The sequence below is a fragment of the Ostrinia nubilalis genome, chromosome 23 (genome assembly GCF_963855985.1).
Source record: "Ostrinia nubilalis chromosome 23, ilOstNubi1.1, whole genome shotgun sequence".
In the NCBI taxonomy this organism is placed as follows: domain Eukaryota; kingdom Metazoa; phylum Arthropoda; class Insecta; order Lepidoptera; family Crambidae; genus Ostrinia; species Ostrinia nubilalis.
This window is the reverse complement of record NC_087110.1, coordinates 894,594-921,750: the sequence shown is the minus strand read 5'-3', so window position 1 is coordinate 921,750 and position 27,157 is coordinate 894,594. Positions and strand designations below refer to the sequence as shown.

At 39.6% G+C, this 27,157-nt stretch overlaps 2 protein-coding genes across 2 annotated transcripts in view; both read left to right on the top strand.

The window, feature by feature from the left end:
• LOC135083186 (227 kDa spindle- and centromere-associated protein) overlaps nt 1–3,991 on the top strand; it is a gene marked incomplete at its 5' end in the record, with an annotated part of 82,380 nt that extends 78,389 nt beyond the window's left edge. The window contains 2 exons of the mRNA XM_063977921.1: nt 2,910–3,027; nt 3,743–3,991. Coding sequence (XP_063833991.1) covers nt 2,910–3,027; nt 3,743–3,991 — 367 coding nt within the window. The remainder of the gene's footprint in view (nt 1–2,909; nt 3,028–3,742) is intronic.
• Nucleotides 3,992–16,479: 12,488 nt separating this feature from the next.
• Nucleotides 16,480–24,622, top strand: LOC135083337 (uncharacterized). Its single transcript, XM_063978072.1, has 3 exons — nt 16,480–16,574; nt 22,074–22,235; nt 24,304–24,622. Exons 1-3 carry the CDS (start codon nt 16,515–16,517, stop codon nt 24,397–24,399), a joined length of 318 nt encoding a protein of 105 aa, XP_063834142.1. The 5' UTR covers nt 16,480–16,514; the 3' UTR covers nt 24,400–24,622.
• Nucleotides 24,623–27,157: the final 2,535 nt, after the last annotated feature.

The following is a 27,157-nucleotide window of genomic DNA, read 5'->3' as shown; positions in this document are numbered from 1 at the left end:
TTTTTTAACTACACAAGATTCTTTGAAATTAATGAGATTTTTTTCACGTAAAGCATTCTTGGGAAGTATCTAATGGTTGGATAAACCCCATTGATGTTTCAATCCCAACCCCTCAAAGATTCATCCCAATTATCCAGCCGTGGTCTCGTCAGCAATCCGTGCGCGAACTGGCCGCATTCGGTTCCCCTATAAAGCTGGATTCATATCAGTACTTTGTGTTGACGTGCCAGCAGTCCAACCTTTGCAAGGTACCTATTCACTCTAAGTTTTCAACTGCACTCAGGAAGATTTAATGAATGCTACTGACAACGCAACTCATGTAGCGGAGTTTTGAGCTGACACTGTATGAGGTTGTTGTAGACACAACAAGAAGACTAAATTGTTTTCCATACTAGGCTAAGCATAGTCCTTTTCAATAAGGTTTCTACTTACAGCGAGAAAATATTCTGTGTTCCATCCACTTTGGTTAATTCGGTAGTTAGACCAATACATGGTAATTTCGTGGTTTCATTTGTATCATGTTCATGTTTTTAAATTAAATTTGGGGAGATATTAAAAGGTATAGATTTTATTTTAATTATTGACTAAAGTTTAATGTAAAATCTATTTTAAAAACATATTTCAGGTGTCATTGATCAAATGAGTCATTTCGATAAGATGCCGATACTGACGCACCTAAACACGCCACAACAAATAGGTGTGGCTCCAGCTTAAAGCAGGACAAATATTTGGACGGATTGTAATTGGATCTGGGGAGAGGAGTTTATTTTTCGGGAAAAATGTTTTAGTATGCAGAGATATTGTTTATGGAGAGCTTTTAGTGTGCTTTTGAGTTTTCTTTCAAAAGTGCTACACGTTCGTTCGTTTAAGCCAAATGACGTCCACTGCTGGATAAAGGCCTCCCCCAACGCTATTCATAACGACCGGTCCTACGCTGACCGCATCCACGTTCTTCCCGCGACCTTTACCAGATCGTCGGTCCACCTAGTGGGAGGCCTGCCCACGCTACGTCTTCCGGCTCGTGGTCGCCACTCGAGAACTTTTCTTTCCCAACAGCCATCATCTCTACGAGCTATGTATTCCTGGGGATCCCCTCATTTTTGATTCGATTACTACACGACTTCGTGTCAAATATCGATAACAGGTTATCTGCCCAGCTCACTAAACCTACTAAAGACTTTAAGATAGTTCGATTTGTGTTAAACATTAACCTTAAAAAGTTTTCACAACTAATTGAGTAGTTAACACCATTACCCTTTGAGGCATTACAGCCATTTAGTTTTCATTAAGCTTAAAATAAGATATTTTAAGGAAGTTTGAAATCGGTAAAAAGTGGGCTGTGCACTCATTCGCTGAAAAGACTACGCAGCCGTTTCATGAAAAATCTTTGTCGTAGCTACTTTAAAATTATATTGTCTCTTAAGTATTGTGCTATCAATGAATTTGACTTTGAAAATAGGATTTAAATTCTCGTCTATTTATTAGTTAAAGATTCCGTTTTATCACTCTGGATCGTCCTTGATCCATTACAGAATTCTTAATATGTATGAATTTACAAAACATAGGTACACAATACATTCCATCCACATTATATGGTATGTTGTCCCCGACCGATGTCGTAATATTTGTTTGTCGGTCCGCGTCAACAAGCCGTGTTTGTGTTTCATCCGGATTTGCTCGCAAACAGGGGACGCTACTTGGTCCAGGGCTCTATAATATCAGCATGTCATCTACCTACGCGGTAAACTCTTCAGTTATAGGTGCCATGTAAAAGTCACTCGTATTTAGTGTGAAATAAGGCTGACTGTGAGAGTCTGAATCTTATTAAATTGTCATGGTTCCTGTACCATCCGTACCGTCTGCTTGTTTGCCTCCTGTCACATAAAAAAAAACTATAAACTCAAAATTAATTGTTGAAAACTGGAATTATTTAACAAACATTGATTTTCTTTATAAATGATATAATGTAGTAAATAGATTTAACTCAATCACTATTGAATCACAAAATTAAGATCTTACATTAACAGAGTCATAGATTGCACAAATCATAGACGAATAAATAAAGTTATAACAATCAAAAAAGGAAATAAAAGGACGATAATAATTAAATTTCATTTCACTTTCATGTTTACGATTTACAAAGCTGCAACGCAAACAGCTCCATTAAGTGTTTTTCAATAATTTCATCTTCCTTTCATTTCATACCAATGCGAGCGCTGTGATAGCTTTTAACTTCTGGACATTACCCATTTGTTATCCAAACAAACAACCAAAATTGCCAGGAATTGCTTAATCCAAAGCCAAAAAAGTAAGGGTTTAATTATAACCCAGTATAATTTTAGCGCGATTTATTTTTGGCGGCAAATTGCTTTCTGTTTACTCTCACGTTGTCCGAAAATGGACAAGAAAAATAATGAAACGATGGTGGACACATGCTTATTATTCACGCTTTTCCCAGAATGTAATAATGAATATCCTTGGACATTTTACGATAGAAGTGTAGAGTATGTAATAACTTGAAATGAATTAAATAATTTTACCTGAAAGGTTTGGTAACGAACATAAAACCTAATGGTAGTTTGTTTACAAAATCAGACTTTTTATGCAAAATTCCTAAAAAGAGACCTATTAGCAAAACAATAGGGCGCAAAGTATATCACAAACGACGGTATATCAAGCTACATAGTAAATGTCATTTTGCAAAGAAAGGTACTAACTGCAAGGATCGTCTAAAATATCCATCTACCTTATATTAATAAAAAAATTTGAGACTGCAAAAGTTACTTCAACGCCTGAAATAAGTACAGATGATAGCACATTAAGCTTAACCCTGTGGAAGCACCTTGCTATTTAGCTGTGCTATTTAGCAACAAAAATACCAGAACGTTGATTCACCATTATTGTTCCAGCTACATCTGCCTCTGCGGCTGCATCACCAAGGCTGAGAAAGCTGGCGAAGCGCGCGAGAGCATTCAAACCCTGCTCACCGTCTGCGCCGACCTGTGTCACCCTTGTGACGTCGATGTGGTGAGTGCGGCTCTTATTTCTTGCCAGTATTTTGTGGCTTTGATGGCCGACGATCTGGTAAAGGTCGCGGGAAGTACCTGGTGGCGGGCAGTGCAGGACCGGTGGTTATGGAAACCCTTGGGGAAGGCCTTTGTCCAACACTGGACGTCATTTGGCTAAAATGAAAGAACGAACGATTTTGTGGCTATGTTATGTAATCTGATTTTGGACGCCCTCTGCCCCATCTAGGGGACATAGGACCTTAAGCAGCATGTAATCTAATAGTAGCTGAGTTTGTTGCGGCGCTTTTTCTTGGAAGTTGTCAAATATAAAAACGTGCTGATAGGTGACAAATATCATTCGTTCGTTTCAGCCAAATGACGTCAAAAATATCAAAGAGCGTAAATATGAGCCAACAGATTGGGCAGCGTGGACTGTGGGTCAAATTTCTATGTCATCATCATCATCATCATCTCAGCCATAGGACGTCCACTGCTGAATCTGAACATAGGCCTCCCCCAATGCTTTCCTTGTTACCCGGTTGGTAGCGGCCTGCGTCCAGCACTCCCATTCCATGCATTCCCATGTCTTGTGTCTCAGGTCAATCGGAAAGGGTCGTCCTCTCCTGCATTGGAGAATCAATGACCTGATGTTGATAAAGAGCAAGATTAGACGATTTTTTAACAAATAAACAAAGGTTTTATTTGATTTTTGAATCCATAATGTCTTTACCCAGGGCTCCGAGCGCATATCAGCGACCCAGTCGCTCCGCTGCGCCCTCGGCACCGGCATGTGTGGCTCCCGAGCGGAGTTCTGCGTGCTGTTCGCGCGTGGAGCGCAGATCGGCGGCGATGGTAGCGGCGGCTTCGTACGGGCGGCCAGAACTGCTCATCTATTGCGAGCTCTAGCTGAGCTGGACCATCATATTGTGCAGGTCAGTAAGATAGACTTGCTATTCTTAGGACCTGGACCATTACATTCTTAGGCCTGAAAACTGCGTGCTGTTCGCTCGTGGAGCGCTGATCGGCGGCGATGGTAGCGGCGGCTTCGTACGGGCTGCGAGAACTGCTCATCTGTTGCGAGCTTTAGCGGAGCTGGACCATCATATTGTGCAGGTTAGTATAGCAGAACAGGCCTACTGTTTTAAGGGCTTGACCCATCGTCTTGGGACTAAGGCCTTTTGCTGAGTTCTGTAGCGTAAATGGACCACCATCCTTAGGTCTGAAAACTGCTCATTTTATGCGTGCTGTTCGCTCGTGGAGCGCAGATCGGCGGCGATGGCAGCGGCGACTTCGTACGGGCGGCTAGGACTGCTCATCTGTTGAGGGCTTTGGCGGAATTGGACCATCATATTGTGCAGGTCAGTGTAGTAGAACAGGCCTTCTGTTATAAGGGCTTGACCCATCGTGTAGGGACTAAGGACTAGCCTTTTGTTGAGTTCTGTAGCGTAAAAGGACCACCGTGACTGCTATTCTGTTGGGAGCTGGACCATTATATCCTTAGTACTGAAAACTGCTCATTTTCTGCGTGCTTTTCGCGCGTGGAGCGCAGATCGAATAAAATAGGCCTTCTGTTATAATAACGGTTTGATCCATCGTCTTGGGACTAAGGCCTTTTGCTGAGTTCTTTGGCATAAATGGACCACCATCCTTAGGTCTGAAAACTGCTCATTTTATGCGTGCTGTTCGCTCGTGGAGCGCAGATCGGCGGCGATGGTAGCGGCGGCTTCGTACGGGCGGCCAGAACTGCTCATCTATTGCGAGCTCTAGCTGAGCTGGACCATCATATTGTGCAGGTCAGTAAGATAGACTTGCTATTCTTTTAGGACCTGGACCATTACATTCTTAGGACTGGACGGCTAGCCATTTGTTGAGAGCTCTAGCGTAACTGGGTCACTGCATATTGTGTAGAGTAGAACTGCTCTTCTGTTTAGAGCTGGATTATAATCTTAGTACTGGGAACTGGTAATATTCTGCGTGCTGTTCATGCGTGGAGCGCAGATCAGCGGCGATGGTAGCGGCGGCTTCGTACGGGCGGCTAGGACTGCTCATCTGTTGCGGGCTCTGGCTGAGCTGGACCATCATATTGTGCAGGTCAGTAGAGTAGAATAGGCCTTCTGTTATAAGGGCTTCATCCATCGTGTTGGGATGGGACTAAGGACTAGCCTTTTGCTGAGTTCTTTAGCGTGAATGGAACACCGTGACTGCTATTCTGTTGGAGCTGGACCATGATATTCTTAGTACTGAAGACTGGTAATGTTCTGCGTGCTGTTCGCACATGGAGCGCAGATTGGTGGCGATGGTAGCGGCGGCTTCGTACGGGCTGCGAGAATTGCTCATCTGTTGCGAGCTTTAGCGGAGCTGGACCATCATATTGTGCAGGTCAGTCACAATAGCTTGACTTTCATGTTGTGACCGATCCATCAAATGAGGAGATAATGGCTGAGGATTGACCTTCTGTTGAGAGCTCTAGCGTAGCTGGACCATTATATTCTTACTGAACCTTTATATTGTGAGCACTGAAGACTGCGCATCTGCTTAATCGGTGTAGTTTTATGTCGAAAAGCGTTCTCAGGGAATTATGCCTGGTATTGCTAGAGGTGATGAGATATTAGTTATTTCTTATGGTTGACTGAGAGTCAGTTACTTTCTTCTTAACCACGAATACGTTCTGCTACGTTCAGAGCAAATTGGTAGCTTGACAGGGCAGGACAAGTCTCGCTGAATCTTTTTTTCTGTATTTGCCACCATATTACCCGAATCTTTTTCTTTGTACCGTATTATCTTGGGCAAGTTTTCCGGCTACCGTCTTTACGCGTACCACCCTTGTTTGTCCTGCGCACACACACGGTAATGACACTCCACTAATTGAGTGCCCACCGCTCTGAATGTGATCCTGTTTACTCTGTACCGCACGTCAAGGTAAACTACTCTATGCAGTTGTAATACGTGTGAATTTGCAACGAATATGTGTAGATTGTAAGACATCTCCTTTACTTAATTGCCTTTTTTGGACAAATGAAGAGCGCTAGTGGCTATTCTAAGCTGTTAGTGTGTTTGCGAATGTCTTAGTGTTTGGTCAGCTTTATGAAAAAAAAAGAAAGAACACTAGCTTTTTATATCACAAAGGTATGTATACAGATTACAGAGTAGTGATCGAGTTTCATGCGCTGTTCCTTCTCAGCATGGCACATTTATTGTCTCGAAGCAGTGGTAGGGTTAAATAACTCTCATTATAGCACAGACCACAGTCAGGTAAAAATAAAGATCTATTCCGATCCAATACCATCATCTAAGACCAATGAGTTTGTTTTTACATAAATGTAGCAAAACAATAATGTCTTAATTTAAACTCTAAGGCCCAGAACAGACGGTGAAACGCAACTGCAACGAAACTGCAACTATCTGATGATTCTGATGAATGAAACTGAAACTGAAAGTTTCAACTGGTCGCGTCATGTGTGGTCTCTCAACGGACGCTATGGCAGAAACTTAAATGCAACTCAAAAGTAACTAGCAGTTGCAGTTTCGTTGCAGTTGCGTTTCACCGTCTGTTCTGGGCCTTACTCACACAAAATTTTAAATCTTGTTACCCTGCTACCCAAGTAACCCTTTATTCAATTGCTATAATGTAGTGCCATTGATTAGCTGTCAGTGGTCAGTGCGACCCGAATCACGTGACCCATTGACATATCAATTGTGTCTTTTGACACTTGTGACAACGTAACAAGGGGCTATTGTTGTCAAAACATTGCGCAATCTCTCTCGATAGCATGGCCAAAAATTATTAAAAATAAATGGAATTCGTTTTCTGTAGTGACGGTTGAGATGGTGACAGAGTTTTAAGGTGAGTATATACTAGAGCATTTCTATGTAATGTAACGTTCTTGCGAATGGTACAATACAGGTAAAAAGTACGACGTTTGGTTCGTGAAAGGGTGATACAACTAGATATTTCATAGAGCAGCTTGCTGTTCTGTTACAAGTAAATGCTATGGTCTATACTCACCTTTAAATTTTGGTAACGCAATAAAATAAAGTATTTTGTTTATCAATGAAATGTAAAGACAGAAACAAATATTTTCTTATTAGATAAATGTTCGTGCTCTGAAGGAGCGTGTCGTGTCGCGGCAATTTGCCGGCGCTCTGTCGACGTATCGAGTGATGCGGATAACTGTGACAGATTGGTGATTGGTGACGCTTTGGTATTATATCAAGTGTTTTTTGTGGAGTAATCTCATTTGAAAACCATGTGAAATGTTTTTCTACTGATAAACAAAAACATACACTTCTTACGTAAGATTTTAGGTTACTATGTAATTCTGAGCTGAGATACATCTCCTTAACTTTATCCGTAACTATAATTTTAACCGGTGATTTTATGGAGTTTGAAAGACTTTTGCTAATAAAAACACACCCGAGCCGCTACAGTTGGTGCAAGGAAAATAGTTTTTTTTTAAAGATTTACCCTTACAAAAAGTTTATGACATTTGAGAACTAGAATCACCCCTTTTAGATTGCATTGTTTTTAATTACACCTTGTATAAAGTCAACTTGTCATGATCATCAAATACACCACTCATGCGTCCATACGAATGTTTAGATTCAACATTCATTACTTTCATTGTAATATTTAAACAAAACAAAAACTCGAAATGAAAACTTCAATTACCATTCGGCCCGTTTCAAGTGCTGAGTACACACGGTCCGAGAGCATTCGCAAACATTCGCTGAGTGCTCGAACGTTGTTATCTGCGGATCGAGTGCGCGACCACGTGTGTGCCCCCCTTTAGACGGCGCGCGGCATAATGCTGATGTCTTACTTAAATTAAGACGGGATTATAAATGTTTTTATTGCATTTCCATCATGGTGGGGTGCGGGAGAATTAGAATTAGCTGACAGTAACTAACAATGCCAAGATACGTCTCTGTTTTATAAATACACCATGTAGAAAAATAGAAATAGAAAAACTTTATTGACACAGCAAGAACATTACAAAAACAATACAACAGAAACAAAACACTTCCTCAAACTAATCTTAAATAAGGAAGGTCTTTGCCTGCATTTCACCTGGTGAAAAGTGATGATCAGGCCGAAGGTGGAAGCGAGCTTTACCCGGAATCAAGCATATTTTTTTTGTGAATCCATTTTTTCCTCCATGATTTTAGATATCTATCTCGCTAGATTATCTGTCATCACCACCACGTCTGTGATCCCCTTCAGACGTCATAATTGACGTTGTTCTGAGGCAACTAACATACTACCGAATTGAGAAGAATTTTTTGAAATCGGTTAGCAAAATTCCTGATTTTTCCTTTCCTTCGACTTATAAAGGTGTATGTGTATATTACGTCGTAGCGTGGAACGTCCACCAATGTAGGTGGACCGACGACCTCATAAAGGTATCGGGAAGGCGCTGGATGCAGGCCGCTACCAACCGGCCTTGTGGAAATCATTGGGGGAGGCCTATGTTCAGCAGTGGACGTCCTATGGCTGAAATGATGATGATGATGATGTGTATATTTAGTTCTAGCGCCTAACTCAGTCGGTGAGTGAGGTATGGTATAGTTCATTCAACTTATGATGGTGATTTAGACAGATGAAACATTTCGTTTCATGAATCCAACTTCCTAAGAATAAAAATATTGAGGTGTAAAAATCAATCACTTTTTGTGATTTTATCCTTCCAAAATACAATTATTAATCTTTCTCAATTAACCTAAACAAGAATTTCAAATACTTATTAGTTTATTATTTATTAAAATTTGTGAAAAAATATTACATGAAATGCATAATGCGTTAAACTTTTGCTCATATGGATGGACAAGAACAATCGCAACCAATCAATAATCGGTATGGTGGTCATCTCACCATCGAATCAAAATTATTCTTTCAGGCAGGTTAAAGGTCAGTCAGTACGTGTGCGTTTGCCTTGTATGGCCGGTTGTGTTTTATGCGATTTCTCTAAGAGTTGTTTGTCATTGTTATTTGTTGTTTTTATAGAATAAAATGCATAATATTTAATTATTTGTGATTTGTTGTGTAATAACGTTTATTCCATATCCAGATAATTAAAATTCGTAGATATAATTTTGATTTTTCGTAGATAAAATTAAAAATCAAACAAATAAAAAGTCGATTAGATTTCTTAAGAAAATATTCTCGATTCTAAAAAATATCGATTAGGTTTAAAAGAAGCGCCTCACTAAATAGAAGTGTCATAATCACTTTCTTACGCTGAATAGACTATAGTGTCACTTGACTGGAGGAGTGACATTGACATATTATGACGTGACAATCAAATCTAAAGCATATCTGTGGGTCTAGACAAAGTGCACATTTTAATCGCAAACCAGTCGAAAAGTGGTCGAAAAGCTTTTTTTTTGTATGGAGTTTTGACGGATTCGATTTTCGATTTGATCAAAAAGTGCACTTTGTCTAGACCCACTGAAGTCTCGCTGTTTGACGTCCTCAAAAACACCTTCGGAATGACGTGAGTTTAGCGCTAGACCTGTAGTGTTGTGTATTGCTTGTGTTTGAAGGGGGATGTGCCACGTGGCAGTGTTTAATGTAACCACTTGAGACCATGGTTGTTTGCGGCGCCGATCTTGTAGATATCCATTGCAGTTTGTTGTTTTAACTGTATACACTGGGAGGGGTAGGGGTGAAGTAATTAAATGCAGTTTTATGTACATGGTAATTGTGTACCGGCTTTAGAATTTTCATCATTATTAAATATAATTTTTTGCAATGATTCTAGCTACTGCTTCTTTTGTTGTACAAGCTCTCCCCCGAACAAAAACACTATGAATTAACAAGTTTATTTGGGAATGTATGCTATAAAAATCATGAAACGCGTAGTACTTTCAATATCCAACAACAACAACTTTCAAGTAGCTGAAGTCCTCTTACTAAACTTCATCAAAATTGGTTTAGCTTTAGCAGACAGAGTTAGCTTCAAAATCAAAATATTTGTTCAGTACTTAGGTCTTTTCCATGACACTTTTTATTCTTAACAAGGCAGGTATTTGACCGAAATCGCACCTGGTGTTAAGTGAGATGCAGTCTAGGATGGTACATATCTGCCCTGTAAGTATTCAGTATCATCTTGAAAAGGCCCGGATATATGGACTGAAAATAATTTCAATTACATTTTCATAATATTTGTTAAAGCCAACGCAATGCATTTCCGCAACCAACTGTACTTCAAAGCAGACTCCAAACGTAATGCAAACCAAACAACGGGAGTACACTCGACGTCGAAAAAACGCAACAAACACTCTGAGTGTCCAAATTGAACGAATACTAGATGTTGGCTGCACGCCGGACCTTGTACAGGGTTGACAAACGTCTGAAAAAATGAATTTTGTAAAAAAACATGAGGCATCTTTTCCATCATCCTACTAATATTATAAATGCGAAAGTTTGTGTGGATGTTTGTTACTCTTTCACGCAAAAACTACTGAACGGATTTTGATGAAACTTAACAGTATTATTGTTCATAACCCAGAATAACATATAGGCTATAATTTATAACGATCTGTGACAAACTAAGTGTAACTTTCACGCGGATGAAGCCGCGGGCAAAAGCTAGTAATAATATAAACCAAAGTGGCGTATACTGGTATCCAACGCTTAAGTATCAACACAGCCAAGGCATCACGTAGTTCTGCTATCACTAACTGAATCCTGAAGGATTAGTTACACTGGATGGATGGACAGTTCAAAGTGAATGCAGCCCGCATCTTGTATGAACGATGAATGAGTGAAAAAAGTTCTTGAGTGGCGACCACTGACCAGGAAAATGTGGGCAGGCCTTCCCACTCGGCAGACCGACGATCTGGTGAAGGTCGCGGAAAGCACCTGGATGCTGGCAGCGCAGGACCGATCATTGTGGAAATCTTGAGGGGGACGCGTCCTTTGACTGAAATGATGATGATCCTGCTAATATTATAAATGCGAAAGTTTGGATGTCTGGATGGATGTTTGTTACTCTTTCACGCAAAAAGTACTAAACGGATTTTGATGAAACTTTACAGTATTATTGTTTGTAACCCAGAATAACATAGGCTATAATTTATGACGATCTGTGACAAATTAAATTCACGCGGGTGAAGCCGCGGGCAAAAGCTAGTATTTCTATAATCTGCCAGCCCTGACCGCGAATGGTATCCCATCCCCTAATATATTTGCGCGGCACACAGCAGCCATATTAGCCGACGCCGGCTCATCCCGACTTTTCCCGTTTGACACAGACGGACTTTTGTATATACGGACTGTGTGAGTTGTGTGACTGGGTGCAAAGAAAAAACCGGTCAAGCGCGAGTGGTGCAAAGGGTTCCGTACTATCACTGATTTTTTCTAGTCTTTATACAGGGTGAAACGATAAGTGATCTCACTCGATTATTTCTAAACTATACAAGATATCAATAAACTAGTTACTGGTCCTGAAAGTGCTTCATGAGCTCTATCAAACGGTATTAATAATAGGTTACAGAATAAACTGGATCTATCCGAAAATTCAATGTTTCCAGCTTCCGTACATTTGGTAACGTCACATTATTTTAAAAACTACACATTATATCGTAAAACTGATTACTGATTCTAAAAGTGCTTCACAAGCTCTATCCAATGGTATCAATAATAGGTTACAGAATAAACTGGATCTATCTAAAAATTCAATGTACCGTTTGAAAGAGCTCATGAAGCACTTTCAGGATCAATTACCAGTTTTTCAATATCTTGTATAGTTTAGAAATAATCGAGTGAGAACACTTAACGTTTCCACCCTGTATAGGATTGCATAATGTAATTACGCATAATGGTATGTTTGATTTCTAACACCCGTATTCACAAACGATGCTTGCTTAAGAAATCGAACGCACAGCGTTGAATAGAGCTCTGTGATTGGTTCGTGTGGGTCACTCCGCCACTCAAGTATTGTCTATGAATAGGACCATGTGCGTCCACGGGCACTGTGAGACCTCATAGTAATGTTTGTGAATACGGTTGTTAGATTACGTTCGGTAGCTGCCTTTCGTAAGTCGTCACTCCACCAGCTTGCAAAGTCGAGATAAATATTCAATTTGACGTCATCATTTATAAATAAATAATTTCACTACCCTCCCATTATCTTCATATCAATAATAATAAGTAATAACCACAACGCCTCCGCAAACATTCGCTCCCAGAGGCGCGGGTTCGATTCCCGCTCCGAGTTTGATGTCTGCATCCCGTTTTATGGCGTTCATAATTGGCCTCCCATGGGACTAGATAATAAGCTTGTGGAATTTTAGACCTTGCTGGGTTGGTTTAGAGATTGTGTTTATACTGTTAGGTTAGTGATGTATGTAGCTTTGGATTTTTATCGATAGACATTAGGTGATCTTTATTATAAAGACGACATACGACTGCTATCGACGGTATGGCAAGATGAAAATTAGTAGTGCCCGTTTTCACCATCAATATCTAATTTTCAAGTGACCCATATGGTAACACATAACAGGAATTTTGTTTTCATAGGAGTCACTTAAAAACCAGGGGTTGGTGGTGAAAACGGGCATTAGACTTGTGTAGTTTGTAACAAATATCATTTTTAAACGTCTTAAAAAATGGGTTAGTAGTAGTTTCGCACGATTTTCCTTCGCACGAATGTGCGAAACGTCCCCCTTCAATAATATTTTTTTGCGAAACTACTACTAACCCAAAAAAATTTGCAGGTTCTAATGTTCCACTGTATGTATCTATTCAACAAAATTCACATTTTTTTTTGCACCTATTACAATTACATAAGAAGTTTACAGTGTTTACCTTGAAGTGTTGTCGTCTGTACAATAAATTCAAAGATTCATATTTCAAAATGAGAAAGTGCTTTTTTAAAGCCTACTGACAGAAATAAATGAGTTTTACTGAGTTTTACTGAAACAATGTGAATTATATTTTAAAATCTTTCTTTTCATCAAAATATGTTTCAGCTTTCATTAAAAGGTTTCCATTAGCGTTTGTTTATTAAAAGCAAAAAATGAATAAGTACCTACATTAATATTTTGATGTCCTTTGTTTTAAGAGCAGCTTGAAAATACAACTATTATGTTACTTCAATTAAAAGCAAAAAATGTTTCAGCCATTTTAAATAAAAAATATTTAATTTAATGATTTTTGTTAAAAAAAAAGCAACAAGAATATGTGCTACATTACAAAAGATATTGAATATCTCACAGTTAATAGATGTTAAATTCAGTGTCAATTCTGTTAGGAAACCATAATAAGTATAATTTACTGGGCATGTTTTACTTTAAAAGATAGAGTAGAGAGTTTATTGGATAGGAAGAGTCTTTATTACTCCAACAGAAAATTACAATTATATTTACTTCTGCTCAAATGGCCTATCGATAAATGGACGAATGCTACACAACACTAGTATAATGGACATGCTCGTATAAACAGAATTATAAGTTTATTAGCAGATGCGGTTTTTAAGGCCCCCTAATTGCGTATGATTGATTGTTTGAACACTGCGCACTGGGGTCCGATGTTTGCTTGTTTTGGGACCGAATGGATGGATCGAATGAATGAAGATTATTGTGTGGGTCTGTTGACTGAGTACAAACTGTAAAGGGTGAGTCTAGAATTCTAGATAAAGGAAGCACACATTTTATGTCAAAACCTTGAAATTAAAACTCTAGCTTAGATAAATCTTTAACTTTGAATTCAGTCTGGTGTCCTTTCATAATTACAGGCCTACTCAGTGGCCTTTTTTTAAGTGACTTATGTATTATACATGTAATAAATACTAAAAGATAGTATAGGCAGGCATATAAAATTATGTAAGGAATATTAAAGCCGACTAGACTCTACAGAATCTTCTAATAATATGTTTTAAAGCATAATTAATTATAAGTTTGAGCTACTAATAAAATAACAAATAAATGTTGTTCTGCTCTACTCAAAGTCGGCCTCAAAACTATTACAAAATAAAACTTCGTCAAACAGAATTTCCGCCACAACCACAATAGTTCCAGCAAAATGATATTGTGTAAAAAGTTTCCAAAAGTTGAACACGAAATCTGACACGAATCCGACGTCTGACAGTCCACAAAATGCCTCTAGAGGTCATCTGTCAAGCGAGACACGTACTCTGGCCGGCACGACCACTCCGGAAAACTGAGATGACCGACTAGGGGTACCATGTTGTAGGTAAAAGTAGGGAACGGGACTGATCTCATCTCTTTGACTTTTGTGTAGCCAGAACCTCCAGCTTAATTTTATTGTCAGTAAAAACTAAACCCCTTTAGGCCTTTGTCCAGCAGTGGACGTCATTTGGCTGAAACGAAACGAAAAACTAAACCACCAAAGATCATAAATGGAAAAGAATTTGTTGAACACGAGATCCGACATCGAACGGTTCATGAAACGCTTCCCGGCTCGACCACTCTGGAAAACTGGTGACCGGCTAGGGATGTCATGATTTAGAGGAAAGTAGGGAACTAATACCAACGCCTTTGATCCCTACGTGGCTAAGATCTACATTTTGACCGTAAACCAGTGAAGGTCATTAATTGAAAGGTGCATAGTCATGTGACTAGTAGAGTAAAAATACGAGCTACTGCACTTTAAACGTACATTGTGAGATTTTGAAAAAGTAATGCAAAAAGCTAACTTAATTTATTTTTAAAGTTTTGCATCATCGACTCTATTACCATTGACTTCCTGTTTATTGTTGTTATCGTTTGTTGGCTTATTTAAACGTACGTCATATTAAGTCCCGTGTTGTGGTCACCCGACTCGCAGCAAATGTTTCGTTACCAAATCCGTGCTAGCAAGTAAAGAGACCCCGTGATTCGCCGCGGAAGTGCGTGAGCCAAATAATTCAGACGTGCGTGTTGGAGGATCGTTTGGCTTGAAGATGTGGTGGATGGTTGGTTCACCCCTGCCTGCGAAATCTCGGAAACGAAGTTACTGTTAAACGAAGACAGTTCTGCTGAGATTGACTGAAGACTTGAACCACTAAAGCAATGATATTATTAAAAATAATATTTTACAAGCATGTTACGTTCCGTGAGTGATTCATTCGTTCGTTCGTTTCAGCCAAATGACGTCCACTGCTGAACAAAGGCCTCCCCCAAGGTTTTCCACAATTAACGGTCCTGCGCTGCCCGCATCCAGGCTCTTCCCGCGACCTTTACCAGATCGTCGGTCCACCTAGTGGGAGGCCTGCCCACGCTACGTCTTCCAGCCCGTGGTCGCTACTCGAGAACTCTCCTGTCCCAACGGCCATCGTTCCTACGAGCTATGTGCCCCGCCCACTGCCACTTGATTTCAGCAATTCTGCGAGCTATTTCGGTTACTTTGGTTCTCCTGCGTGTGAGTGATTAATTAGACGATTTTTATTTTGTTTTGGTTAATGTGAACAATTTGAAGTTCTTTTTAATGCAATGTTTGCTTTGTTATTTACACGGTTTCTGTTCTGGTATATTTGTCTTCTGTTATGCTCGTGTGTACTTAACTTAGTATAAGTGGGGTATTACCTAAATGCAACAATCCAATGAAACTTCTTTTGCAGTCGTCTAAGCTCTATATGTAATAATAGCTTGAGGGCCAGCATTATTAACTTGTCAACCGATGTGGTGGTAGGGATCCTACCGTAGGGTAAGCTATTTTGAATCGAGTCTCTGTAAGTATCCTTCCACCACGAGCATATAAACTCAAAACCACGCTTGTTTACAGGAGGCGTTTGGTGAGGCAGGCTGGCCGCTGGAGTTCAGGGCTGCGGTGGCGCGGCTCCTGTCTCAGCACGCCCCCAGCGACAAGGAGGCTCCTAGGTCCAGTGCTTTGCGTGAGTACACCACATTCATCATCATCATCAGGTCATTTAGTCTCCAGTGCACTGCAGGTACAGGAGAATTTGGTCCACTGTTCCGTGTGTGATTTGAAGATTCCAGTTGCTTAATATGATGAGCAGAAAAAAGGCAGTTACAGGTTCAAAGGTTGTATTGCGTAGATCTGTGCATAAATTCAAATTTTGACAGCTATCGATTTTAAAAGTAGCCAATAAGAGCGCCACTGCGTGACGTTACTGCGTTCCGTTTTACGTAGGTTTTAGTTTGGCTTCAACATCCACATTTCTTAAGCTGGTTGGGGAAGCTTCCTCATTTTCTCCTTTAGTCGCTTCTTACGACATCCACGGGAAGAAAACAATTACCATTGATAAAAGTTGTTTAGAATTTTTAACCTACAATTTGAACTATTATTTCAAAAATTTTTGGCTTTAGCTTTTATCTGATTGTGACTATTTTGCGAATGTGACAGATTACAAATGAGACCTAAATCTAATGCGAATGGGTCCATTTTTGAGTTCGTGATGAAATGGGAATGGGACGGTCTGATGCGGTTAAGATAAGATAAGGAAAACTTTATTTATAAGATAAGATAACAAAGCAGCTTTACATCATACCTTTTTCCCTACAGATCTAAGCAACCAGCGGCTAGACCAGACTCTGTCCGAAACGATGGTGTTGGACCTCATAGTCCTCGTCGGGTTCGTGGTGGTCAACAACCCACAACTGCAGGTAACTAGAAATATTAACACGAACTCTTAATTCGTAGTCATGACTATATTTCTATCTAATATCAAATATGTAGACTAAGGCCAGGTTGCTATATCAATCTCAAGCCAAAGCCGTCATAAAAGTATTTTGTACAGTACAGTATACAAAAGTGTTTTTAGGTAAATTGACAATCAATAAAACACTTACAAGGTTCTTTCACACACTATACATGTCATGTGATATTACCCATATCGTCTAAGGAATTTTAATCAAACCGTCATTTATTAGCTATTTCAATAACATTATCTACGTGTATTTCTCAAGTGAAACTTATTATGCCCACCACGAGCAATTAAAGTCGCATCCTCTAGCTGACCGTTTCGTTTTCTCATGCGGGCTGCACCTGTGTTGGACACGTGTTTACAAATGCTTATTAGTATACACGGTTTGTTCACTTGACCTTTGCTACAAAGTTTACTTAAGCGTGGGACCAAAGATATTGAATATACTAGAGATCACCACGAGTATATCGCTAATGTCTTCGCAGACTATGTGTTGGCAACATCGAATAAACATGTTTATTTTTTTACTCTAGCAACTAAAAACTTCTTGCTTTTCTTGCTTGTGTGTCTGCAACAAACGTGTAATGTGCTATTACTTGAAAGTCGTCAATAAAAATTGTGAAATTCATCAGCGCCTATAATTTTAGAATAAAGAAGCCCTGCTCTTTACACTATGATAGTTTTATTCACGAAGTCGCGCCTCACCATTCTTCCGCTAATGTTTGAGTGTTATCGGTACACGCTAAATCATCCATGAGTGCACACGCACACTACAATAATGACGCTCGGATTCATCATCATCAACAGCCCTTTACAGTCCACTACTGGACTATGAACCTCCACTATAGTGGAGGGTTTTGCCATAATCCCCACGCTTGGCAGGCGGGTTGGAGATCGCAGTTTAAAAGATTGATGTTTTTCAGAGAGCGCTGCTGCTCGTTCTATGTTTGATGTGTAGTCCCTAAGTCGCCTCTTACGACATCCGTGGGAAGAGTAGGGGTTGGTGACAAATGTATTCTACTCTGCCGTCACCACACGGTACGCTGGGATTGCTCGGATCAAACTCCCCGCACCCCGCGCTTCCCTCGACCAAAAATTGGTGGGGCACTCATGGATAATCTAGCGTCTACCGATAACATTCAAACTTTAGCGGAAGAATGGTGGGGCGCGTCTTCGTGGATGAAACGATCTATAAGATGTGACCATTCTGGGAGTGGGTAGTCAATGCGAAAAAACGCTCAACGGTTGGAATGTGCAAGTGTCAAAATGTCCATACGGACCGGCTGTTAGTGTGGCAAAAAGGATGTGACTATGCTCTGAGGCTTGGTTTCCACCGAAGCGGAGCGAAACTGTGCGGAACGGCGACGAGAAGTGGAAATAATGAAATCTGATTGGTTATTCAACACACTTCTTTACTCCGCATTGGTGGAAACTACACTCGCGAGCAAAAGTATGAAATTACCCCATTCGTTTTGGGTAATCGTTGTAGCTAAACGACTATGAAGATTAAATTAAAAATGGTACCAGTTTAAAGGTTACATTACAAACTTTATCTTGATACCATAGATGCATAGATAAGTCATTGAGTTCTTCAGATCGTTGGGAACAAAACACAAGTGGGTGATTCCATACTTTTGCTCGTAAGTATATAGTATAACGCGGACTTGCACTTACATAAGCTTTGTAGTTTGATAGAGAAAGGTAGAATACACAGGAGGAACTTATTTCCACGAGCTTGTTTCAGTATAACTCAAACCCAACACCTTATTTCAACTACAAGACGGGATAAAGTTGGTAACTAGGTGCGGGATTAAACTTCGAGCTACGGAGCGGAGACTACGGATACAGAGGATTTGCACCTTGCTTTATAATATCTAAACTTAAATGGATATAGCTTGTTACACCCTAGGTGGTAAGGAAAGATACTTGTGGCTGAAGACAATGTTAAATTGGCGATTGTCTTGTATTATAGCTTTGCTAGAATTTTACAATTTCCGTATGAAATCTATGTTCAATTATCACTTTATCTAGCTCAGTGGTTCTTAACCTTTAAGTCATGAGGGACGATTTTACCAAATTTCTGTCTTGTCAGGGACCACCCCATAATCATAATCGGTCAAAAGTAAACCAGTTTGACAGCAAAAATCAGTTAAAAGTGGTTTTGACCAAGGTGTGCAAGTGCACTTCGTGGACCACTTGGAATGCCTCCAGGGACCACCAGTGGTCCGCGGACCACCGGTTAAGAACCACTGAATTCTAGCTGGAGGAACTCATGTTTTGCTTAATTATGATGTTTCTTATCGATGACAGCCAATAATAATAAAACATAACCCAGAAGTATATAATGGATTGCACTATACGAAGCATTTTTATTACTCGTTTTTGTTTCGCTTAAAGACGTAAACGTAAAGTGAGATAGAACGAGAAAGAGAGCGCTAAAATGTTTACAAATTACAATTGACTTTATTAATTAACATACCAAACTAGTAAACTGTGTCATAAATTCAACAAAGGCACAATGTTTTAAGTAGCAAGTTCCCACGGGCACAGGTGTCGCCTCCTGGACGGCCACTATCCAGCTGCGGTATACCATACATTAATTCAGTAGGCCCAGTTGGACTATTGACGCCTCTGTGGTTCTGAGAGAGTTTGACTCTTGAGCCGCTACCAACCGGGCGATGTGGATGTCATTTGGGGGAGGCCTATGTTCAGGAGTGGACGTCCTGTGGCTGAAATGATAACGATGATGATTGGGACCGGGGTTCGGATTCTAAGTGGGGTATACGAATTGAAAAATAACTTCTTGCGAGTTCCGTTTGGTTTGGACATCGCAGGCTTGACTCGATCTGATTATTTGAAAAAAGAAAAAGCAAATAAAGTTCAGAGTGATGAACATGAAAGCAAGATTCTAAAAAAAATCGAAGAAAACCTGAAAAACAATTCAAATACTCCCACGATGTCAGTTGGTGCAGCTACTTATCTAAACTGCATGTACCTATGTTTGTATGTGCTGAATATGTTAATGCAAATAAATAAATAAACAGTTTCATGCACTATACTATTACTATTGTTTTAAGTGCACCCACTGCATCACACTCCATTACGTCACGGCCGTTACCATGAAGTATGGACATTGCTTTTTTGCCGCTAATAATTGATAAGGACGCGCGCTCGCAACACATGCGCCAACAACTTAGCCGTACTTGGCCAAGCTTGACTTGGCTTTTGGAAGATATTAATTTGTAATGAGATGTTGGAAGCAGGTGCTCTAATTTGGGAAATGCAATTTATTGCTTGAATTTGAAGTTTTGAGTTGCACGTGAAATGGGGTGAGGAACAAATTAACTGTTAACTTTTTAATAGGTTTTTAATCTGGATATTAAGTTAAAGGTTATAATTATGCTATTTTTATCTGTTAATGCGGTTCTGGCTGAGTGTTTCAAAACGGCAATCAGCTATAAATGTACACTGAAAATAGATTCAGGCCTGTGATTACCTAAGTTAAACCAATCGCAGCTTGATCTTGGTTTAAGTTTCCATCAAGTTTTGAACGTTGTTTGAGAATACGAGCCTTTAAGGTGAGTATAAGACTCGAGCATTTACTTGTAACAGAACAACGAGCCGCTCTATGATATGTTGTGTGTCCCTTTCACGAACCAAATTTCGTACATTTTAACTTATTTTACCTTTCGTAAGAACATACATAAAATGGTAGTAGTATACGTACTTCTTTCTTACCTTTAAGTTAATGTAGGCGACAACAGACTGATGTTGAAGGTGACGGACTGACTGACTTGAGATCCGAGGAACGCTGGTTCGAACCACTCAACTCATGAAACAAGCATAACTGTTAAGTTGTGCCCGATTTTAAATTGTATGAAGAATCGACCAAATCGAATCGGCGTAGTGTGCGCACTCCCATACATGCCCATACCGATCAACTGCCCGACTAAACTATCGGCCGACGAAAAATCAACGGTGTGCGCCTACTCTAATCGTTACATTAATCAATGTATTTTTCTTTCTTTCTTTCTTAATCATAGTGGTGTCCAGTAAGGGGGCGTCCATAAATTACGTGAGACTTTTAGGGGAGGGAGGGGGTCAACGAAAACCTCACTAAATCTCACGTGGGGGAGAGGGGGGGTCTCGGAAAATATCACGTAATTTGGAAAAAAAAATCCCGCAAGAAATAGAGTAAAATTGCCAGAAAACTGGGTTATTGAAGTAAAAAAAAATTTGTTTTTATGATGATAATGACAATTTATTCTAAACCGTCTAATCAAATTAAACTAAAAATGCATCCATCTGCATTTGTGAACACTAAAGATGCAGAATAAATGTCGAAATTAAGAAAATTCGAAATTAAAGAAAAACGTCATCGGCATCGCTATTGCGTAAAAAATTGGCCAAGTGCGTGTCGTGCCACGCGCAGTGTAGAGTTCCGTAGTTGTCTGTCGTTACCACAATATATTTCAGAAGCAAGCAATTACTTTATCTAAAGTCACTTTTCATATTTTCTTCTAAGGAATTTTTACTGGTTAAGAAATTGTATAATACAATATGTTCAAATGACTATTACTCTTAAACTAAGTAATGTATCTTAACCGTTATAGTTTTCCTTGAAAAAATTCATCCCCACTTTACATGCAGGGGAGCTACCCTGGAAAATTTTTTTTTTCAAAATTTTATTTTACCGTTTTGTCGGCGTGATTAATATACATACCTTCACAAAATTACAGCTCCCCAGTGCCAATAGTTTCCAAGCGAAACCTCGGACAGACAGACAGACATATCGAAACTATAAGGGTTCCTTGTCATGACTACGGAACCCTAAAAAATGACATTACATACGTATGAAAATATTATGTATTCGTAGTTAAAGTAACCAATAGTCAAATTTGACAGATGTCAAATGACAAGTGGTTAAATAACAGAAAAAAAATGTTTTTATAACAATGTTTAACTTGACTTTTACTACATTTTTTAACTATTAGTTTACATTTTATTAATGTTTAACCATTAGTAGCAAAATTTAACAATTAGTTATTTTAACTATGAATTAAAAAACTGGTCCTAGGTTGAAGCAATTGCTTGTCTTACTAAACGACGGGAAGCTACGGAACCCTGCACTGCGCGTGGCACGACACTGGGTTACTGATTTTTTCATATAAATCTAATAGACTCGAAGCATAGACATTGCAAAATAGGCATTTTATTAAATATCACGTGAGATTAGGGGGGTGGGGGAGGGGGTCAGGCAAAATCTCACCAAATCTCACCAAGGGGGGCGGGGGGGTTGAAAAATGGCCAAAATTGTCTCACGTAATTTATGGACGCCCCCTAACTTGTCACAATAAGATTAATGTTTCGAAACGTCAGGCAAAGAGAGGTAATATTTACCTAACCGCGGTTCGCGTTAATACCTGTTACAAATATTAAATTAGGCTATTATTTGCAGGAGACAATCCTCGAAGGCTGGAGCGTGATCAAGACTCTCTGCACGCTTCCAGCCAACTGGCTAGTGTCCAAGACACACAGCAAAGCCCTACTACCGACACTAGCTGCGTTGTCTGACAGACCTTCGGCTGCCGCGGCCATAGCAGCCGAGCTTAGCACTGAGGTAAGCTAACTAAATAAATACTGTGTCTATATCATTGCCCCTAGGCTACGGCTAGAGTGGCATACCTAGGTTACGGCTGAAATGACATTCCTAGGTTACGGCTGGAATAACATTCCTACAGCTACTAGGCTACGGCTAGAGTGGCATACCTAGGTTACGGCTGAACGACATCCCTACAGCTACTAGGCTACAACTAGAGAGTATCCCTACAGGTATCTACTAGACTACGGCTGAAGTGTTATCCCTATAGAGACAAAATTTAGATAAGAACCTAGGATCAACTGGCTAGTGTCCAAGACACACAGCAAAGCCCTACTACCCACACTGGCTGCGCTGTCTGACAGACCTTCGGCTGCCGCGGCCATAGCAGCCGAGCTTAGCACTGAGGTAAGTTACTGAGTCTACATTCATTCCTACAGGCTATAGACATTCCTACAGGTACTAGGTTACGGCTATATTAAGGTTTCCTACAGGTAAGATGCTACTGCTAGTGTGGCATCCCTACAGAGACATCCTTAAGGCTCCCCACAATAACTGAAGTATTACATGCAGATATTTCTCTAAGCTTGATCAACTGGCTAGTGTCCAAAACACATAGCAAAGCCCTACTACCCACACTGGCTGCGCTGTCTGACAGACCATCGGCTGCAGCGGCTATAGCGGCCGAGCTTAGCACTGAGGTAAGTTACTGAGTCTACATTCATTCCTACAGCAGGTACAGGCTACTTCTAGTGTGGCATCCCTACACAGACTTCCATAAGGATAGGCTACGCCTGGAGTATCATCTATGCAGAGATTACTCTAAGCTTGATAAACTGTAATTGTGTAGTATTTAAGACACATAGCAAGGCTCTGCTGCCGACGCTAGCTACGCTCTCTGATAGACCCACTGAGGTAAGCTAACTGAATAAATACTGTGTCTATATCATTGCCCCTAGGCCACGGCTAGAGTAGCATACCTAGGTTACGGCTGAGTGACATCCCTACAGCTACTAGGCTACGGCTAATGAGTATCCCTACAGGTACCTATTAGACTACGGCTGAAGACTGAAGTGTTATCCCTACGGAGACTAGATTTAGATAAGATCCTAGGATCAACTGGCTAGTGTCCAAGACACACAGAAAGGCTTTGCTGCCAACTAGCTGCGCTGTCTGACAGACCCTCGGCGGCAGCGGCCATAGTAGCCGAGCTTAGCACTGAGGTAAGCTAACTAAATAAATACTGTGTCTATTCTATATCATTGCCCCTAGGCTACGGCTAGAGTCGCATCCCTACGGCTACGAGGCTACGGCTGGAGTGTCATTCCTACAGCTACGGATGCAGGAGCGTACCTACAAATACTATGCTACGGTTGGAGTGGCATTCCTAAAGCTACGAGGCTACGGCTAGAGTGTCAACCCAACAGCTACTAAGCTACGGCTGGAGTAGTATACCTACAGCTACTAGGCTAAGACAGTGGGCTTAGTGTGAGTTGACATCAAACGTTTAAAAAATGTATGAAAATTTTAGTTTTTGAAAGTTCTGTACAATCCGTCATACATTTAATGTCATTTTTTGAAAAAAAACTCGCACTAGGCCCTCAGGAGTGTCATTCCTATGGCTACGATGCTACGTTTGGAGTGGCATTCCTACAGCTACGAGGCTATGGCTAGGTACCTACTAGACTACGGCTGAAGTAGCAGCACTATAGTACGGCTAGTGTGGTATGATACCACTGGTCTCCCTACAGGTATAAATAAATAAAATAAATTAATCTTTGGACAATTTCACACAGCGCCAGCTAGCCCCAAAGTAAGCAACTTAATGCTTGTGTTATGGGTGCTAAGCTTAACGGATATACTACTTATATACTTTTTTTTTATCTATCTACAAGACTACGGCTGAAGTGGCATACGGATAGAGTGGTATTGTAAAAGTCGCAGTAAGGCTTTGTAGCCAACTCAGCCGTGCTGTCTGAGCGAAAATGCTTACACCCCTATACTTACTAGATTATGGCTTGAGTATCATTCCTACAGCCACTAGGCTACGGCTGGAGTTCCTATTTCTTACAACTCTTTTCTTCTCTAGATGATAGAAGAATTCATGAGCAGCTCCGAAGCGCAGAAGGTCAAACTGGTACAGGTCATCAAGCAAGGACGCAGCAAGAAGCCGGGAAAGAAGTAAACGCTAACCTCAAGGTCAGACCTGGACTTTATAACTAGAGCCATAAGGTGTAACTTTCTTGTTCTTATCTAATAAAACTTAGAGGAATTGATTTTCTAATCAATGAACGCACTAGTTATCCTTGTGACACGGGTCGCGTTAGATATTTTCGAATTGTATTTGCACGATTGAGTAGTTATCGTGTTTCGTCTCTTTCTTTCGTCGACAATAGTAGAGTGACGAATTGATTTTTTTTTTTTTTTTTTTTTTAATATAAAGTATGATGGGTTTTATTAAAAGTACGAATTGATTGATAAAATCAATGAAAAATTAGGCACTTGAGAGCAATATGTGGATCAAAAATATCTTTATTTTTCTTTGTGCTAGAGGCTTTATTGTAATAATAAAGTGTATCAAGTTTTAGAAATTACTAAAAATAGTCACCTATTTTAAATTTACGGTTATTTTGGTATTTCTAATTATTGTATTGAGCTACTCCGTCGTGCAAATAATGTTGAAATGTATTTACATATTATAACTTATGTATGTATTCCTATTATAACTACCGGATTTGACTAAAGGCCTAACTTTGATTCAATAGCTGTGGTTTTTTGGGTTGTGTGTCCTTTTGTAAATTCCTTTTCTTTTAATATTTTTGATACTTACATCATTATTTTTTTACAAAATGATCTCAATAAAAAGTGAAACTATTTTTCGAGTGTAATGATATTTTTCTTTAATTTTGTAGATGAGAGATCTCTCTAAAATTGATATGCGTCTAGTTTGCATTCATGTGAGTTTAGTTCTATATCCTGGTCCGTGAGCACGTAGAATTTTGTCCAATGACCCCAAGCTACCCATCCTTATCACTCGCGCGTAATTATATTGCTGTCGCGACTGTGCGACGGGCACCCGCAGTGAGTGTGCGAGCGCGACAGCAACATTTATAACAATTACCTTGGGGTCATTGGACAAAATTCTACGTGCTCACGGACCAGGCTTTAGTAGTCTTCTTTATTGATTGAGGATATAAACACCTTCCATTTAGTCTTTGACTCACTATGGGTCTGAATTCTAATAGACTTTTCGTGTCCATTGAAGGAGCACGACCCTCTCTAATTTACCAGAGGCAAATGGAGGATTTGGCATACACTCCTCACGCTGGCCAGACGGGTTGGGAGGCCTGATGATGATGACGATGGTCATGACATTTCACAACTATACTGGTCATCACAAAAATCGGCCCACCTACGTTTTACAGGAAAACTCGTTTCTACTGACACAATCATGGTGCCCCAACAATATTGGTGTTATTTGGAAGCCCAATAAATATCCTTCAAGAAAAACACATTTAATTTCTTAATAAACGATTAACAACAACGCGATATACAATAAATGTGACTTGAAAAAAGTAAAAGACCTCACTTTGGGCTCACCTCTGGGATCAATTAGACCAATTTCTATATTCTATCTGGATTCTTCTACAGACACATTTTTGGGGTAAAAACCTTTCTTTTAATGAAATGAAGTTTAGAACTAGGCTTTTAAATGGTGCCAATATTGGTGGGAAGTGGGGATGCATGCGTTCGAAAGTGCTTGTTGCGGGAGGGTCGATTTTTGTGATGACCAGTGTATTTTTAGAGATACTATGCCATACCTTTCAAGTAGGTTTCCAAGTTTAAAAAAACCACAGCTGCTACTAATAATGATTGTAATACGAATTTAATACCCCTTTTTATTGACCTCGGAAAAGAGTAGCTATTTCATTGACTCGTGTATATTTGTCTATGGTATAATCAACTATATAGGATGGACGTGGCGAGAGCTGTCTCGCTCTAATTCAGTACGTAGGAAAAGGACGCAATGTTTACGTAGGATGGATGTTTTATGTATCGTTCTGTGTCGAAATATACAAGTCATAGTTAGTGGCTTTGTCTGCAAATCTGTGAAAATTATCATAATCCATTTGATTCAATTTCAATTTATGAATTACATAATTTACCAGTCAAAATGATAAATGTACAAAACCTATTAGGTGTGGTATGCTTCGCCACTGTGATGTAATGTTCATTCCACGCCATCTCTCCCTGGATTTGGGAACCTTCCACTGCAATAATCACCAAAAACGATAACCGAAATTACCGAAAACCGTTATAACCGAAAATATTTAGGATCTTGTCGTATATTCTTGTGAACTTGTGACTTTATTCAAACAGACCACAGTGAGATAGTTTTCTCGAGATTTGTTGACAAAGCCTAGTAGTATCATTCCACATAAATATAATAATAATAATCGGTGTTATCCAAACTCACTGTCCTATTAACAGAACAATGTATTATTCGATGTTATTATGTAATATTATTCGAGGTAGCGACATATTATATGTACACTTTTTGATGTGACTATACCTATTTTTCTATGAAAGTAGAATTTACTAAAACAACTAGATATTCTTGGAATGCGAATGGAAAATTTACGTTATTTGAGATCGTCTATGCAAATTTCTGCTTTATAATTTACGAAATGTTTAACGTTCGAGTACTTAATTGGCACTTGTATTTAAAATTAATAATAATGTCTACGAAACCATCTCAAGTAATTAAATTTTCGATTCGCTAGCTTCTTCCTCTTCAAATTTACTTTCATTAGATCGAACTTTCTTTCCAAGGTTGTGTTTCTATTTCACAATATGACTTCTAAAGTTAAGGTATTTAAAAATGGCCATTAAACAATTTATTTATTTTATAACTACGAGAACGTGCAATTGACTGACAAGAC